This window comes from Scleropages formosus, chromosome 10 (assembly GCF_900964775.1).
Source record: "Scleropages formosus chromosome 10, fSclFor1.1, whole genome shotgun sequence".
Taxonomy (NCBI): Eukaryota; Metazoa; Chordata; class Actinopteri; order Osteoglossiformes; family Osteoglossidae; genus Scleropages; species Scleropages formosus.
Genome location: NC_041815.1, coordinates 3,897,943 through 3,916,528, shown reverse-complemented (window position 1 = coordinate 3,916,528; position 18,586 = coordinate 3,897,943). Strand labels below are relative to the sequence as shown.

The following is an 18,586-nucleotide window of genomic DNA, read 5'->3' as shown; positions in this document are numbered from 1 at the left end:
ACATCATTGGCATTGCTTTACCTTGACCAGCTCGTCTGGTTTTTTTTAAACAGTTTAAGAGAATGGATGAAAGCAGGCAAATACAAATCTGTTCAGATAGCATTTTTTTTTTATCTCAAAATAGAACACATTATACTGTCAACACCATAGAAATATTTTTCATGTTGTAATTTGTAATATAAATAATTTATGAAAACAAAACTAATGAAATTTCTCTTACACACACACACACACACACACACACACACTGTGACGACAAAGAGATGTAAATCTTTAAACAGCTGCATAAAACTGATGTTTATTGAAAACCATTCACTGTGATGGACAAGCACTGAAAATACTATTATGTATGATTTCAAAAATGGTGGGTACACATGACAACTCACAGAACTGTACACACAGACACACACAGTTAAAGCTCCTGGAGCTGCACCTATATTCTCTCTCTCCTTCACTCACACACACACAGACACAAAATTACCCCAGTTTTCCAAGTCCCTATAACTCTTCTTTAATGCCCTCCTGTGAGAAGTCCAAGTTTGTGTCCCCAGCGTCATCCACCAGCCATTTATGAAAAATGGCAACTGGGTCTATGTTCCAGTGTTTGTGAAAAGAGATGGGAACCTGGTGAGCCAAGTATTCTTTTGCATAATCTTCAGGGCGTGCCTGAAAAACGACAAACTGGTCAGTTCATAGAAACACCACATGGTACACACGCAAAGATAAGGCAGTGTCAGCAGCATACCAACTCTTCACCTTATGAACACAGCTAGGACAGGAAGGCTGGTTATGACTTGTTTTGTTTGCAACTAAAATGTCATTATTACTACCACAGCACAATCAAAAAAGGTTATAATACAAATGTCTTGGTTTATTTACAAATTAGATTCTAACAAACATTGGACACAGCTGTGATAAATATAAAGATTATTTATTTTAATTATAAATTACTGTTTATATTTAGCTACATTAAAATTAATTTAAAATACTCAATCACTGAATGATTTAACCCATACAAATTGCTGACATCCCATCACTGATCACTAACACCTGAACACCAGACACAAACTGTTAACACTGCCAAAGGAAGATGAATTAAGGTGTTACCACACATGGCTATGGTCATAGCTTAAACAAATGAAGATAAATTCCTTTGACAGAATATGATTGATACTTTTCTTTTAATATATATTAAATACCCAATGTAGCTTCAGTGTAAGAACTACTTCACATGAAGGCTTGGGGAGGGGGATCATGGTTTATAGAAACGAGTGGAAAAGGTAGAAGAATAAATCCAGATGACAGCAGTACCCTTCGAGGAGGAGAGGAGAGGACTTGCGCCCAGTTGTTGGCATTTTCAGGCAGAGGCAAAGGTGTTACCTGATGGAAGAGAGGGCTGTGGGTGACTGGGAGCCCCAGAGCATTAAGGCACATCCCCAGCACCATGTCATCGGGAGCATCGTTGCTGTAGCACTTGCAGCCGCTGGCCAAAAGTCGGGAGACAGCCTCCCTGCTAAAAAGCATCCTGGACAACACACAGAAAATCAGCAGACGCGTGAAACACTGTGCTCCATAATGAAAGGCTGCAGGTTCAGATTATAGAGATTCTACACATTTCTCCGTAGGTAAAATACATGACTTGTCTTTCTAAAAATATAAAATTTATGTGAAGCGTAAAAATGACAAGCCAGTGTAAATGATCCTATATAAAGCCTTCTGGGCAGGCCAGGGAAGTACAACACAAAATACATGACGCCACAAAGTGGACAACCAGCTGCCTGGGGGTTTACCTGCAGCCTAAGGCACTTCAGTGCTCACAGAAAGAGAAGAAAATGAGAGTCTAAAAATACATGGAAATCAAATAAGTAACTAATTCTATAAGACTTTCAAATTCAAAACCTTGGAATTTCAATTCTGTTTTAAATTCCACGCTTTGTCAAATTTCGTGACATTTCTGTGTCACACTCCTGCTGCAAAGAAACTATAACTTCAGCTCAGTGCAGTGAGTGAACCAGAGCTCTGGTGCCCCAGGCAATTCCGGAGTTATAAAGATATGAGTTACTCAAAGGGACCCAGCCTTTCCTTCAGACTGGGGGAACTGCATAAACACACAGAGCAAGCGCACCAGAACAACAGACTGAATTCTATGAGCGAGAGTAGCTTCAGTAGCTTTAGACAAAAACTGCGCAACAAAAGAAGGAAAAGAAGCATACGAAAACATGTTCCAGACATCAGCTGAACACTCAGGATTTCGCACTGAGACATCTCAACTTGTTCAGCACTTTTTGGGTCCTAGAGCCCTAATCAAATGTGGCAGATCAGAGGGTGTGTCTTGGTGCCACTGAAGGTCCCAACTGTGTGGTCTTATGGAGACCGTCCATAGACCAGTAGATCTTCCCAGTGTGTAGACATTCCCCACAGGCCAGTGGCTCGCCTCATGGCTCCAGTGAGTTTGCACGGCTCCACAGTGACTCCAGGGATTTCATAGATGTACTCACCCCCCACCTCCGGTTATGTAGCTGTAGCCCCCCTGGCCCAGCCCATAGCCATATCTCTCACCCAGGGTCACAGGCTCATCGGGCCGGTAGCAGCTCAGCAATGCTCGCAGTCTGGGGAGGCTGTGGGAATACAGTGTGGCACTGCTTTCACACCCCATTTTAACAGTACGTAATCTCAACTGAGGTTTCAGATGTACATTTACGCTCAGTCGTTTGGCCAATGACTCTTTCCACAAAATTACAATATTAAACTAATTACAATGATTTACCCATTTTTCCCACATTACCCAATTTATCCATTTACATAACAAGGACATTTTTACTGAAACAATGCATGGCAAGTACCTAACTCAAGGGTACTACAGCAGACAGTGGGATTTAAAATTAGAGTCCTTCAAGTCCAAAGATTATGGCTCTAACCATTATACCACCTGCTCCCCTCTATCACCAGATGCCAGATAAAATGCATGCATTTTAACAGCTACAGCAGATTAGCTTCAGTAAATAAAGGTTACTTGTATGTGTAAAACTGCATTTTTTCAAAATTCACCTTATGAGCGTGTCATCATCAACAATGAGTAGCCAGTTTGTCCGTGGCACGTCAGCACTCAGGAACCTCTTCAAAATGGCAAAGGTTTTCCCACAATGCCCTGCAGTGACAGTTAAGACAAAGGATTCACTTATATATGATACAACAGAACTTCACTGTCAGATTTTTGTGCAATTTGTTTTGCATCATAGCAACTCTTCTCTTCAGCGGCTATGACATATTAGTATATTATAAAATAAGAGCAAAGGACAGACATACAAGGATTAATAATAAAAAAAACTTCTACATTTATTTATTTAGCAGATGCTTTTCTCCAAAGTGACTTCCAATGAACTATGTCACTCCAATGAATGTAGTGTTATCAGCCCACACACTTTATTCACCAAGGTGACTTACACTGCTAGATACACTATTTACAATGGGTCACTCATTCATACACCAGTGAAACACACTCTTTGTCACTCACACACTATGGGGGAACCTGAACAGCATGTCTTTGGGCTATGGGAGGAAACCGGAGCACCCGGAGGAAACCCACGCAGACACGGGGAGAACATGTGTTGAACCGTGTTGTGTTTTAAATTCTAAAATATGAATAAGTAGATAAATAAGTAATAATGTACAGTGCTGTCTAAACGAACATGCACATTAAACATAAGGCCTTACACAATACACACTGCATCTGGAATTAGCACAAGGAATGTTGGACAACTATTAAAACTTCTGTTCAAGCCAGCAAAATTCTCATGTTTAGGACTATAATTGCACTTGCATTAGCAGTCTGCTGTCCTGGTTGAACTCCCTAATTGTTTCAGGAATGAAAGAATTCTTAAGCCTGTTGACTCTGCACCCTGAAACTCTACCATCGGTTTGAAGGCATAACCAGGCATTTGCTGTAAAGAGATGCTACGTGTGAGTTTTTTCATGCTCTTCTGATAAGCTGCCAGAAAACACTGCTGGAAGGGCTGGCCCCCAGTCTTCTAACAAATGTGAACCACTTTGAATAACCTGGTCTTGAATGTAACAGAGAGACAGCTGTACCAAGTTTTAACACAACACTGCATGACACTGAACAACTGATGTGAAAAACAAAAATAAAATTTGATTGCTGGGCCCAAAGGATCTTAACGTGCAGAGTACATAAATACACTGTTGTATCTTACTGCAGATGTAACCAATATGTGTATTTAATGACAAGGTTGCAGCTATGTGTACTTCAAAGCATTTGTAAGACAAAATCTGCTTAATCTCCTCATTATGAATTAACAATGAAGACCAAAAATACCTTCCTTTTCTCGGTGTTGATACAAGGGTATTCTAATCACATTACTCTATGGGGCTGGAGTGCAAAATAAGCAGTTGGTACCAGGCAAATATGTTGAACAGAGTACCATAAATGATTTAGTAAGGACAAAGCTCAAATTACCCTAAAAAGGCAATTATTTCAAAGCTTAGCAATTGCCTTTGTGAAAAGGATAACTTTCATGGGGTAGGATACTATAGCACTACTCTTTCTGAAATGGAACCTACCACCTGCTGGTCACCACTTCACATCCTCATTCACTGTGTACCTGCTGCATGTAACCTTTGACATGTAGGAGCAATGAGGGCAAATTTACATAGATGCAATCATTCACTAATGTTACCATAGCGAAATGAAGACGACAGCGTGACTGCAAAAGCAAATTAGTGCAGGCTGAGGGTAATACAGATAATTCAGCGTCCAACACTCACGTTCATGCTTTCCAAATGTTCCCTGCAAAAATTATACTCCATCCACACAATCTTGAGTATTTTGGGAAAAATAAAAAGTGACCTCGAACTGCATCATCAAAAAAAGCTGAAGCCACAATAAACTCAGCAGAGGTAAACCTCCTTTCAATGCAGTGTGGTCTGTGCCACAATGTTTTACCGAGTGCTGTCCATGGTGCTGAATGTCATATTACAGAGCAAACACGCATCCAACATACATGATTATTTTCTCCAAAGCAACTTACTATATTAATCTAATTACATTTATTATTATATTTACCATTAACAGAGCTCAATAATTTTTACTAAAGCAATTCAGGAAAACACCTTAATGATCCTATGGCTGAAGTAGGGATTTGAACCTGAGTCATCCAAGCAACTCTAACCACTACACTACCTGCTGCAGCCTAGCATGGAAAGAACATAGATTAGAATCCGACCTCCTGCTGTAGTACAAAGTTAGATTCTACAGCACTCATGAGAAATGTGAAACAAAACTCAGCACAGCGGGAAGAGCTAACTGCACATCACAAACACTTCAGCATCACATAGCTTTTGTACCACTGAATGATCTGTGCTGTGCATTGATAGTGCAGCATGTGTTTCCTTCTATTTGTCAGGTTGCATTAAAGGGCCATTGAATACCCATCACACTGAATCACTGTGGCGGAGCCCCATTACAATGAAGTTCACACAGAGTGCAGTACAGTAAACTTCAACATTAACAAAATATTCAGAGTTCAATCCTAAAAGCAGACCTGTTGGTGTGCCATATTTTACACACTGGAGAAGCATCATACGAGGTAGAGGAGTACAAAACAGAAGAGGAGCAGAAGAGACAGGGTGCCTCTGAACAGCAAACAGTCTGGGCGCAGACACATGCAAGCTTCTTTAAGGACTGCTTCCCCTCACTAACAAGACATATGTACGGATCAGTTTCACAGGGAACATGAAAAACTTTTATTCTAGTTCCTTGTGGTGTTGAACTGTATCCATTTTTGCCAAACTTGAGATTTCCTGTCCCATTGCACAATATTCTGTCTATTACACCTACAAATGTGTCTAGGTCTGCTGGCAATGAAACAGGGAACAAAAAAACCACAGCTAGACCAGATGCTGCACCCACCACCTGCTTAAAGTGGCTATTTATCATATAGCTGTCATTATTAATTGCTTGTATGGGTGAGAACAGAGCCTGCAGCAAGCCTTTTGTTACACTTCAACATCTATACAACTGGTTTTGTTCACTTTCTCCATTGACCTGACAAAAACCAAAGCATGCACTGTGTCTGGAATCTTTATGTTCTTATGTTGTGATTACTAATGTGAGTTGGCACTACTAATACAACATTCTGTTCCTTCCTATGATTTGCATTTCAGTGTTGGTTAGAGATGTCTCCTTGAATGGCTCACACCTAAATGATGGACTGATGTGTAGTTTTGTGATTTGATGCAGCAAACAAGTAGGGTTTTTTTCACCTTCTTTTCAACTTTTCACACTCTTTATGTATGGTTCCCCACTGTACTGATTTTATTGCACAAGTTCCCTAGATAGTGTTCCTTTTTGCAACGCTAATGTCTATGCTTTCATCCTCTGCCAAAACCTAGAGTTGTTCAGAGAGGAATATCATCTAATCGCAACTCCGAGGAAGTCGCTTCAGAGAAAAGCATTTGCTAAATTAATACATGTAATGTAAATGTCAGCAATCTGGACAGCTCTACAGGATGGGAGGCTTTTTTTTCCCCAGACAGGAATGGGGCATTAAAGTGGATTGTCCCCCTCTCTCACCCTTTAGTAGATCACACAGAGTGAGGAGGTAGAGAGCATCTCCCTCTAGTAAGCCAGGATGCTTCATGCACACGCTGGGGTGTTTTGAGCCATTTGGCAGGAGTATTTAAGACATATTGTAAATAAAGTGCTTCTGCTTACCTGTACCTCATGCAATCTTTTTAACCCTCACGTTATTTGAAATATACAGGTACTCAATACAAGCTGAACAATAAAATCAGACCATAGAAACATGAAATTCTATGTTGTTCTATTAAGTTCTGTTAGTTACCTCAAGGTGCAGATAAATGCATTTACTTGGAGTCAGAGGTACTACGCAGAGACGAAGGATGACGAAGTCACACTTCACTTATGGTTCAAAAGTGGTAGATGCAGAACGCATAGAATCGTCTACCGCTTGTTCACCTCGTGTTTCCTTGTTTTACAACTTCTACATTTTTTTTTGCAAAATTACAGGCATAGCTTACCATCTGTGATTGCTGTCAGTAGATTGAGTTGTAGAGATGTGTTACATGAAGGAATATGGAAAGGAAAAAGAGAGAGGAGAACAGCACACAATGACAAGAGAAGGAAAAAACCAAACTCTGTAAGAGTGCAGTGGTTGGCTGGAAGCAGGGAGGTGAAGAGAACAAAATGAGAAAAATAAATATGGCTGAGAAAACAATGTTGGAGGAGTGGTCCGTTCCTTGAGTATATCTACATTTATTCACTTAGCAGACGCTTTTCTCCAAAGCGACTTACAATGGGTACTATGTAGTGCTACCAGGCCACACACATTATTCATCAAGGTGACTTGCACTGCTAGATACACTACTTACAGTGGTCACTCATCCATACATCAGTGGAACACACTCTCTCTGTCACTCACACACTATGGGGGAACCTGAACAGCATGTCTTTGGACTGTGGGAGGAAACCCACGCAGACACAGGGAGAACATGCAAACTCCACACAGAGTGAGCGGGGATCAAACCCATGTTCTCTCGCACCACCCAGGCGCTGTGAGACAGCAACGCTACTCGCTGTGCCACTGTGCCACCCAGCTGAATGAACAATGTTGTCTGAGAAGAAGTGAAGTGGCCTGGAGTAAAGTACAAGACAAGACATACAGTATGAGACATGCAGGAAGGGTAAGAGAGTATCTGTTCCTGCTGAAGCCCTTTGATAGTCTTGTTTTAATGCACCTGAGGGCATCTACACAGCCAAACAGAGATGAAGTTATTTCTGAAATTCCTCAAGGAGATCGGCATCATCTTAATGGAGGCTTAAAAATACTCAAGGCAGAATGAAACACACAAGCCTGAGTTAGCTGTCCAATTAGAAACAATTAACAGCTGTTAGAAGACCGGGTTGTTTAACACTTAAGGAACTGAAGCTGTGATGAGACCTCCTGTTTTATCCTCCAGCAGATAAGTGGGCTGAAATTGTGCCATCTGTTCACTAGTGAAGGTGTAAAACTACAAGTAAAAATCCATTTACATGTTTCTGCTTAACTATTATTTTCTTTTGAAACAGCACAGTTCAAGTGGAACTATGGCTCAGAGTTATCATACGTTAATGGCCAGATGTTCAACATCAAAAAAGATGTATCATGCTGGTTGAACAGAGAAAGTTCATGTTCTGTTGGTAAGGCTATCAAACTGACTATTGCAATAGTGCTCACTACAGATTTCTCCTTTACCTGCATGTCATTCCTTGCTTTTTACTCTCTCTCCAGAGTGACATCTGCCAACCTGCATAGGAGTCGATGTTGGGCCCATGTAATAGCAGTCTTGCATGGTATTAAAAACTGATTCCCTCCTTCCTACTTGCAGAATGACATTCTTATACAGGATCAGACATACTTCAGATGGCCAGTGCAAACAGCAGCTCTGAAAATGTCTCGGTCCCTCAGGTCATTTTATATGAGGACAGAGAACCATGACCCAACACTTGACTTCAATCTGGCATTCAATAACGGTTGTTATCTTCAGTTGGCTAAACTGAGTGTTGGAAGACAGGCATGTCAGACAGTGCTGATCAGTTTTGATTAAAGATTTTATTAATAACTCATGATATGATTAAAAGCTTTTGATTACATCCTTTGTAGAAGAAAGTCAAACGTTCTCCTCCAGTGAGTCATTAAAGTCACAGGCAAAATCGGTCACTGTGGAAAACTATTTTAACACTAACTCATTCATTTAGTTGCAAATCGCAAACCTTGCACTGGGGTTAATAGTCTTTTCATTCACCCTAATTTGACGTGTTAATTGAATTATCAGAATATGTGTTGTATAGTAGTCTATCAATCAACAGCAGGTGTTGTGGTTAAAAAAAAGCAGAATTCAAGCCAAGAAGGAAAATTTTATACCCACCATGAAAATGCCTTCACTTACATTTACATTTATTTATTATCGTTAAAAAGAATAACAACACAAATTCTAATTTTCATGGCACACAACAGCAGACACACACCACTTACAAAACGAGGGCTTTCTTGTTTTGGCTGTTTGTTGAGGGGCCAGCTTCACAGAAGTAAAACATGAATATAGATAGCATTGTCTTGCATAGAGCAGAACACAACGGCGAAATGGTCATGGTGATTTTTTTTTTTTTTTTTAAATTTTATTTTCAGTAATTTTAAAGTAGACTTTAATAGTGTTTCATGTTGATAAAAGATAATATCATAAAGTGTGGTCCCTCTCATGGAGTTTCTTGTCTCAAGCCTGATATTTACAACATAAAAGAACACTGAGACCTTGTATTGTTTGAACTGTTTAGGGAAATAGAATAAGGTTTTTCAGTGAATTTTTTATTCATTACAGCTGTATTTGATGTTTTTAACAGAAGCTAACCTGTGAATAAATTGAGGGATTAAGCTGTACTAAGACTGTATTGACCATTAACATAGTCAGTGAATTTATGAATAAGTTAGGAAAAATCCCCCAGTTAGAAATGTGACCATAAGTAGAGTTAAACATGTAAATTGAAAAAATTTAATAAGTAAACATTAAAATTATTGTTCACAACAGGAGAACCCAGTGTAGGGTCCTTGTTATCTAGGATAGCTATTGGTGTCGCAGTTGTATCAAGGCTTTGCTTAGCTCCAGATCAGGTGTGTCTGCTAGGATCATGGCTTTTTCACCTATTAAAGGGTTGATGACATCAGTTAAGACTTGGATATTTAATGCTGATGCTGATATGAAACTTAAGCTGTAGGTTTACTGTAAAGCAGAAAATCTCAGTATTGTGAACCCCTTGGCTATGTATGGCAACTAATCCTAGAGCAACTCTGGATGGAGAGGCACTTTCTGCTGTATTTCAATGTGTCTGGGTACCTTGGAAAAGCCCCCTTGCTTTGGAAAAGGGGGGTCTCCAGGCACAGAAACACATGAGCCTGAGGGTCAGTCTTCCCTACAAATAATGTATACAGTAGCAGAGAAAAACTTATTTTTACCACTAGGAAACTTGGGGGGGGGGGGGGTCCTGGCAGCTCACTGCACATCACAAGTAGATGCTCACAGCTAGATCCATGAATCCTTCCTGTACCATAACACAGGTGCTGACATTCACAGTAGTTTTACTTTAAATTACAAAGGAAACTGTCGCCTAGAGGTTGTGGGTTCATTATACACTATTTCACCAAATAAAAAAAGCATAAACATGTAGCCTATTTTATCTGTTCTTGAATGTTTATTACAATAATTAAAAAAAAACAATAAATAATTGATTTTAAAGGAGTTTGGAGAAGTATGCACCACAGTTTGTTAGACTGCTATTAAATTAACTATGCAAACACAAAATTACATTTATTCACTTAGACGCTTTTCTCCAAAGTGACTTACAATGGATACTATGTAGTGTTACTAGCCCACACACCTTATTCACCAAGTTGATTTACACTGCTAGATACACTACTTACACTGGGTCACTCATCCATACATCAGTGGAACACACTCTCTCTGTGTCTCACACACACTATGGGGGAACCTAAACAGCAAGTCTTTAGACTGTGGGAGGAAACCAGAGCACCTGGGGGAAACCCATGCAGACATGGGGAGAACATGCAAACTCCACACAGACTGAGTGGGGATCAAACCCAAGTTCTCTCGCACCACCCAGGCGCTGTGAGACAGCAGTGCTACTTGGCACGGTGGCTCAGCAAGTCATTAGCTATTCTATATCAGAAAGAGCAACTAATCCCAAAGCAGAATGAATTTCTTTTTTTTAACGACACAAGGCTTCAGTGAAATTTTCACAAACACATAGAAACTTCAGTTGCTTCGTAAGGTTTGTGTCCTGGAACTACACAGCTCACCAATACACAAAAAAAGAGAGACTAAAGCTGCATGATTTAATGATATTCTCATCTGCAAAGCCCTGGTGACTTCTACCCTCACAACACAATCCCAGCATTACTACCACGGTATTCAGTAATGCACTGGGTTTACAGCCTTGAGCGGGGGGGGAAGAACTGTATAAAAAATTTCCCTTTTGTTTTCATTATTTCCACTATTCCTTGCTATCCCTTGCCACATGAGTTTTCCAACCTGCTTATTTTCTGAACAAACCACATCTGGTTCTGCTTCATTAGAACAACAACAATACAGCTTCGATGTTTCTGACAGCAAGATGAGCTAACCTATTCAGCCCATGCATATTATATTTTTCGGGCCTAAGCAAGATGTTCAGCTAAACCTGGAATGAATAAACAGACAGGTAAAACCGAGCAGAACGCTGTGAGCTGAAAGCCTGAAGGGGCATAAAATTGAGGGAAAGTGTAAATGCAGAGATAACATGAAGGACAATTAAGGAGCAGCAGAACTAGTATTACTGTGGGAGAAGCAGAAAATTCCTTTCTCTGTTCACTTCAAAGAAGTCCATCAGTCATATGAAAATTTTTCATTCTGCAAACCTAGTAGAAAGATAACATTTCCTTCAAGGAACCTAGAGGAAACAGCTGTCTTGCAACTACAAGAGAGACCCAAACCATGCCATTTTATACAGCTACTGTCAAATGTTTGTTTTGTACAACTGTTCTGATGTGCAGCCGAGAGAAATGTGTTCTATTGAGGTCAGAAGCCAACATCCAATGCCATGTTTTAACCTGGGGTTCTCCACATGCAGACGTTATCTGAACTAGCATCAAAATAGACACACCAAAAATTATCTACTTTGTGATCACCAAACTCAACTATCAGAGCTACAAATCTTGTCTTTTGTTCCCTGTAGGTAGTAGTTCCAACCATGTTAAATGTTTGCAGACATCCAGCTCTCCTGTCAAGCTAAAAGCAGATAGTTACAAGTCAGAGGATGTGAAGCCGTTTATCGAATGGAACCAATACCCATGGGACACGTCACGAGTACTCCACCAATGCTGGTCTGAGGTTACACGCAAAAGCGGAGTTAACATGCCCTACCTCTCTCAGTGTTGGGCACGCCAAGGTCAATAGTGGGTATGGAGGGGTCAGCATGGTCACTGTAATACTCCAGCAGTGCAGCTTGGCGCTCCCAGGTCCTCTTGACGACAGGAACTGTGGTAGAAAGAGAGGAGAAGTCAGATTTCACAATGATCAGACGAGAACTGAAAAGAACAGCTGCACATTTCATTTGTTTGATCCTGAAACTGATGAAACCGTGCACGCTGCACATGATGGTAAAAAAGCAAAAGTTGGTGAACGCATGATGAGAAAACCATGTCATTTTGCTTCTGGACCGAGATCCCATAAACCATGATCAACCTTGTCATGATTTGAAAAACAAAAATGGGACAACACTCTCAAACGTAGTAAATAACTTTTAATTTGCACAATACACAGACACTTTTCAGCTGGATCCCTTTATCTGGGTGCATGTGTACTATGTCTGTAGACACATATATGTTGTATTTAGAATATGACAGATTATATCGTCAGGCTCCCAAACGCTAACTCAAAAAACAAATAAAAGAAAGGAGCTCAGTAATTAAACGGTGCACATAGTATAAATCAAAGACGACAAGAGCAGTACGTGGGCTAGAATCAAAACCTCTATATATCTATAATACTACATTAAATGTTGGAAAATAAGCCTCAAAGCACTATCAGGACTTCATCTGCTAAGCACCTCTAAAATCTGATGGAACATTTCAAATCAAAAAGGTGTTGCTTACAAACAGTTTACATTTAAATTTATTCATTTAGCTGATGTTTTTCTCCAAAGCGACTTGACTTGCAATGTTCAGGTTACAGTTATTACAGTTGTGTAACTGGGGTAGAAAAAAAAACATCTAAAACTGACCACCTATTTACATCAATATTAAACATTCCGAAACATTTTTAGCTCTAAAATAAGTTTTTCCAATAAGAAAACAAGGGCAGGTACTTAAAAACAAATGTCTACACAATTACAGTAGTCAACAATTTGATTCAACAGATTCTCCATAACTGGATTTTTCTTTTGAATTTTCTATATGGCTTTTAGATTGTAAGATGCAGCTATTTATCCATTGCATTAAGTTTAAATACACAGCTGTGACAGAATTACTACCCTGAGCTGCCATTAAGCCAGAAATATTGGACGGGGTCTTTCAGTGATCGAGAGGGTAAGTAAGCTTATTTCACTGCCACCAGTACCTACTTTTTCTTAGACTGCTGCAAACAAATTGATTGTGGTTGGTGAGAATGTCTAATTTCGGAGGTTTTCCCAAGCGCCGACAAAGTAAATATTTAATCTATAACTAATGTGACACCTTAAATCCCTCGAGGACCTTCCTTCTGTCAACAAGGACCCATGAAACAAATCAACTGATTGGATCAAATTTTCCAATTTTACCAGTAGGTCAGTAACTACACCTAAAATCACGCATAAAACAGTGCAAGACAAGCGGGCAAAATGACTGATCCAAAAAAATAAAGAGTACAGAAGAACATCAACAATAAATGAACAGCCTCAGGGGACCTACCAATGAGCTGTGGCAACTTCTGTGATTTACAACAAATGCCCAAGTTGTAAAGCTTTTCGATTATTGTTGTTTCACCAACATTTTTATATAATGGAGCTGAAGTCTCTCTCTTTCTTTTTCTAACCCAGCTCTACACCTAAATATTTTACTGGAGTTACTACACTGTTTCTGTATTTTAAGAATACAACTGGGACTCAAAGTCTGTTCATAACTTCATTTCTTCCTAACTCTAAAGTCACAAAGTCCCAATCAATAAAAGCTCAATAATACATATACCCCCCCCCACTTACTAATGCGTTGACTCAAAGATATAATAAACAAAAAATATTTAATACTTCCATCCATTCGTCCATCAATTAATAACTGCTTGTCTAACACTTATTATTACCTTCAACCCACTTTAAAATTAGTTCCACAACAGAGAGATTTGTCATAAAAACTAAATGGTGAATAAAATGCAAAAAAAAATAGAAAAACATTCATATCTTCAAAAATCGATAACTAGAATAATATTAACATGAGGAAACAGCATCCCTTGATTAAGGATAGAAGTTGAACAGGACAGAGGTTACAAATACATGTCATTGACAATGATGTTAACTCATGGTACTTTGGTCACTGCTACAGATAAAAGTGAGTTTCAGGGATAAGAAACTCCCATTTCAGGAAAGCCCAGTTCACAATCCCAAAATGGCACTGTGTAGTCGAGGTGGTTTCCTTACTGCACTGGTTCAGTCAGGACTGTGAGTGGAATAAGGAGAACTAAAACAACCCCCCCCATTCCAGCACTCCAGGTCTGTTTAAAGCGGGGGGGGGGGAAACTGAACATAACCTCCTAGACTCTACTGTAGCCCCTTCTTCATCCTTCACCTCCACTGATGCTCCTGCCTCTAGATGTTATTCCTAGTCCCATCCTGTTCTTCCTCCTCCTTCTATCCAGATCCCTAATCCTTCACCTTACCAAAAAGTTCGTTGCCCACATTCTTTCAAAAACAAAGCTATTTAAATATTAACAAGGGAAAAATATCTGCCTGCAAGGTAGACCATTCTTAATACCTGGAATAATCCCTAGTGACTGGTTCTCCAAGGGAAGTTCTTGAAATAATTTAAAACATTAGATAATATTACATTTACATTTGGGTAAAGGGTTAGCTGGAACACTGAAGCCTCATTAAATGCAGATTTATAAAATGTCTTATGGAAATTCTTTTTCAATATTCAGAAAACTATTAAAGAATAAGCGCAACTACAGAATAAATGCTGTTTTCCCCCCAAGACAAATGTCAAATTCTCCTTTTAAATAAGATTCTTAATTAAGGCTTGTGAATTAGTTATGAACAAACCATAAATTGCTTTGAGCTCTGATATTCTGATAACATCACAACACAACTTGAAAGTGTCACGTGTTTAAAAAAAAAAATAAAAAACTTTAAACAATGCTCGGCCGGAATGTATGTTCTTTAAAAAGAAGAGAAACTAATTACAATCTGCAATGAGGACTCAGAAACGCTACAGAATATCACAATAATATCTGGATAAAATTATCAATGCAAAGTCTGATCTCTATCTCTGGAGATCACTGATGTCCCAATCTTCTAGCTACTTACATATTAAATATAAACTACTCTGTAGTTCAGCAACACAGTCCAGTCAAATCCAATGGAAAGAAAACTCAAATGCAACTGAGGCTGCCATACACTAACCCACACAATATAAGACAATGATATTCAATGAATTTTAAAACAAAATACCTAGACAGGATACCAGAATAACAGTACAACAGCTTCTTTACATTTACATTTATTCACTTAGCAGACGCTTTTCTCCAAAGCGACTTACAATGGGTACTATGTAGTGTTACTAACCCACACACCTTATTCACCAAGGTGACTTACACTGCTAGACACACTACTCACTTCTTTGCAGAATATCTGTGCTGATGCCATGTGTGAGCTATTCTAATGGAGACTTAAGCATAACCCCGGAGTCCACAGGGACCATGTCTGCAGTTAGAAGAAACTGATAAGGTCATAATGAGGGTAATCATAGCCTGCCTGAATATACCACTTCAGTCAGAGGGTGATGCTGTGATGTTACCTTATCTTGACATTATTTATCGATGAGCAGCTTCACCAAGCATGAGATAGTATGAGAACTGGCCTAAAGCAGGCCTGGGGATCAAAGACCGAGCAAGGTCAAATAAATAACATCCCGCTGTGTTCACATTGTTTTGTCCCAATGGTGAAGGAATAGAAAGCAGCAGAAATACATACTGCTCGGTCGATGGAAAGCTTTCTTAACACTGGGTGACTGGAAAAAGGAAACAGAACAATTTGGCAAAGCCTCCTGTTTGTACAACAGTAAATATCACACCTGAAATAGAGCTCTGTGGGAGGCACAATACTATCAAACCAGTCAATGCAGGCCTTTAATAAGCTGTACGGTCGGTTTTGTCAGTCTGACAACTACATATTTTAAAAAACGTCACTACTTATCCTGCGATTAAGCATGTAGCCAGGTACAGTGTGATTTCTACTGCTGTAAAGGTAATGATGTTGGGAGGGGGCACACTCTCGACACCCAACACTGAAAGTCAACGTACTACTAAGTGTAACTGCTGTATTTACTGTCTATTTATTTATTGTATTTATTATTATTTAGTGTATTAATTTATTGTTGGGGGCTGTCTGTATTTATTATTGTCACATTCTGCACAAAGCACGCAAGCAGGAATCTCAATGCGCACTATACGTAGAACAATAAATCTGCAACTTGAACTTGGATAAGACATTTAACTTGAGATTAAAACAACATACCGATAAGAAGGCATTTAACCTCAGTTAAACAAACAACCAACCAACCGTCAACAACCGCTTGTCCCGAGCGGGGTCCCGGCGAGCTAGCGCCTACCCGGCAACACAGGGCGCAAGGCCGGGGGGGAGGCACACCCAGGACGAGACGCCAGTCTGTTGCAAGGCATCCCAAGCAGGGTTCGAACCCTAGACCGGCCACACAACGGGCACTGGCCAAACCTGCTGTGCCTTCAATTAAACAGCTTCATTTAAAATATTCAGTGGTGTAAATGGGGGGGGGGGGAAACTAAGCTGTGCACATGGCTTTCGGCAAAAGCATCTGTGTAGTAGTATAATAATGTAACAGTGTAAAAGGGAGCTTGTGTGGTACAGGATACACAGAATAAGCCCTAGGCACCATCAGAACAAAACTGACCTCTTTCTGTATGGAACTTCTTACATGTCTTCACAGCAACAAAGATGTCCTCATTTTTCACAGGCATCCCCTTCGAATAAGAAAACAAATTATTACCATATAATAAACTTTATTCATACCCTGAAATAAACTAATAAAAAAAAAGATGGCCACATAGAAAGACTGCAGACATGTCAGCAGAGGCAATAATCTTCCTGTCACTGGTGGGATGCTACATATTATAGGTCTTTTTTTGGCTTCTTTGTGATGTTCAAATTAGCCCAAAACAGCTGCCTTCTAAAGAAAATTGGTAGGTGTCCCTGTGCGGATGTCCTGGAGACTGCAGTCTGTAGCCTGCTTTAACGGTTGTCAAAGAATGAATTCCTCAGCTGGGATCACAAGGAGACCGAATTAACTGATAGTACAGAAATTAAATGGCCTTCTGCAGCACCAAGCAGTAGAGTACAGCTGATGTTGGAGAGTTTAGTCAGAGTTAGAGAGGAATACAGTCTGCTGGGGAGGTTATTGAGGTTCTCATTGTTGTCAATCCTCTCCAAGACCTACTCACGATTCTGTTTAAATTTCATTAAAAAAAAAGAAAGAAATGTTTCTTTTCATTTTCACCACAGAATAAGGGTATGGCCAAAAGAAAGGATAACAGCTAGATTATGATGTACTGCGGGATGACAACTCTGACCACTGGCACAAAGGTACCTATGGGCAGCCAAAGGAAAATGTTCAGCATGAAAAATATGGTGAGTGGCTGGAGTTTGTGACCTATCTGAGAACATGCTTGAGAAACACTCATGGAATACATACACAGACTGGCAGGTACGTGTCCAACGTGGTGGCACAGTGTTGTGATCTGGGATCCTTCTCAGGGTAAGTGCACAGCTCAGGCACTGCAGTAAGACTGGGCCCATTTCCATTATCCCAAATGTAAAGTGCAATCTGAAACAGGCCAGAGATCTATTTTACCAGGTGTAGGTGGGAACTGGAACCCAGCAGTTGCAAGTGAGATTTGTTTGTTCGTTCATTCATTCAGTGCAAACTCAAATATAAACAGTCTATACAAATACAGAGCCAATATATTTATAACGTGATCTATGCGTGCCAATTATTATAACAGAAGCTTATAGTAGTACTATGCGGGACTGTCTAGAAGTATATGTTTTTTTGATTTGAGGTTGTCGATTATATCTCGACACTGACTGGCATACACTCTCCTCGTGGACTTTGCTTTTCATCACCTTAATGACAATTCCAAAATCCTCATTAAGGACTTGAAGTAGCTGGTTGCTATTGCCAAAATGCACTCTATTTCATTAGTTCAGAGGGTTGGGATAAGAAAGGGGGTTGCTTAAAGACTGCAAGTATATGGGTTGTTCATTGTGTTCTGTGAACTGTTCATAATAAAAATTAATAAAATCTAATGACAAAAAAGAAGCTTGTAGTGGGCACTAAGGTCAATATAGCAAAACAGCAAGGATACAATGTCAATTATGACAGAACAGCTGTTTTTTTCAAGTCTAAGAAGAAAAAAAAAACAGGAAGAATAAAAGACAAGCAGTCTGTACAACCCAAACATGTCAGTACAGCTGAAGCGCAAGGCTGGACAAAGGATCACGAGATAGTGAAAAGTGTCTTTATGAAGATAATGCAGGGCTTCATTTCTTTATAAATGGACTACATGCAGTGCTGAATGCTTTCCTGTTTCTTGAAAAAGGTTTTAAGGGACATGAATTTTCTTTATAAGAAATGTCCATAAAGTAATGAGATTAAAATTAAAAACTTAGTTATCATCATATAATTTACTGGTATAAGACAGGAAGTCCCCTTGTATATCAATCTAGCGATCAGTCTGCAGT

General features: G+C 39.6%; 1 protein-coding gene across 1 annotated transcript in view; it reads right to left on the bottom strand.

Annotated features, from left to right (window-relative positions):
- Nucleotides 1-284: 284 nt before the first annotated feature.
- Nucleotides 285-18,586, bottom strand: part of b3glcta (beta 3-glucosyltransferase a) — a 59,950-nt gene continuing 41,648 nt past the window's right edge. The window contains exons 9-15 of the mRNA XM_018765189.2: nucleotides 17,538-17,669; nucleotides 16,740-16,809; nucleotides 11,989-12,102; nucleotides 3,049-3,148; nucleotides 2,499-2,618; nucleotides 1,381-1,525; nucleotides 285-666 (exon numbers count right to left, since the gene is read on the bottom strand). Of these exons, the coding sequence (XP_018620705.2) occupies nucleotides 499-666; nucleotides 1,381-1,525; nucleotides 2,499-2,618; nucleotides 3,049-3,148; nucleotides 11,989-12,102; nucleotides 16,740-16,809; nucleotides 17,538-17,669 (849 nt within the window). The 3' untranslated portion in view covers nucleotides 285-498. The remainder of the gene's footprint in view (nucleotides 667-1,380; nucleotides 1,526-2,498; nucleotides 2,619-3,048; nucleotides 3,149-11,988; nucleotides 12,103-16,739; nucleotides 16,810-17,537; nucleotides 17,670-18,586) is intronic.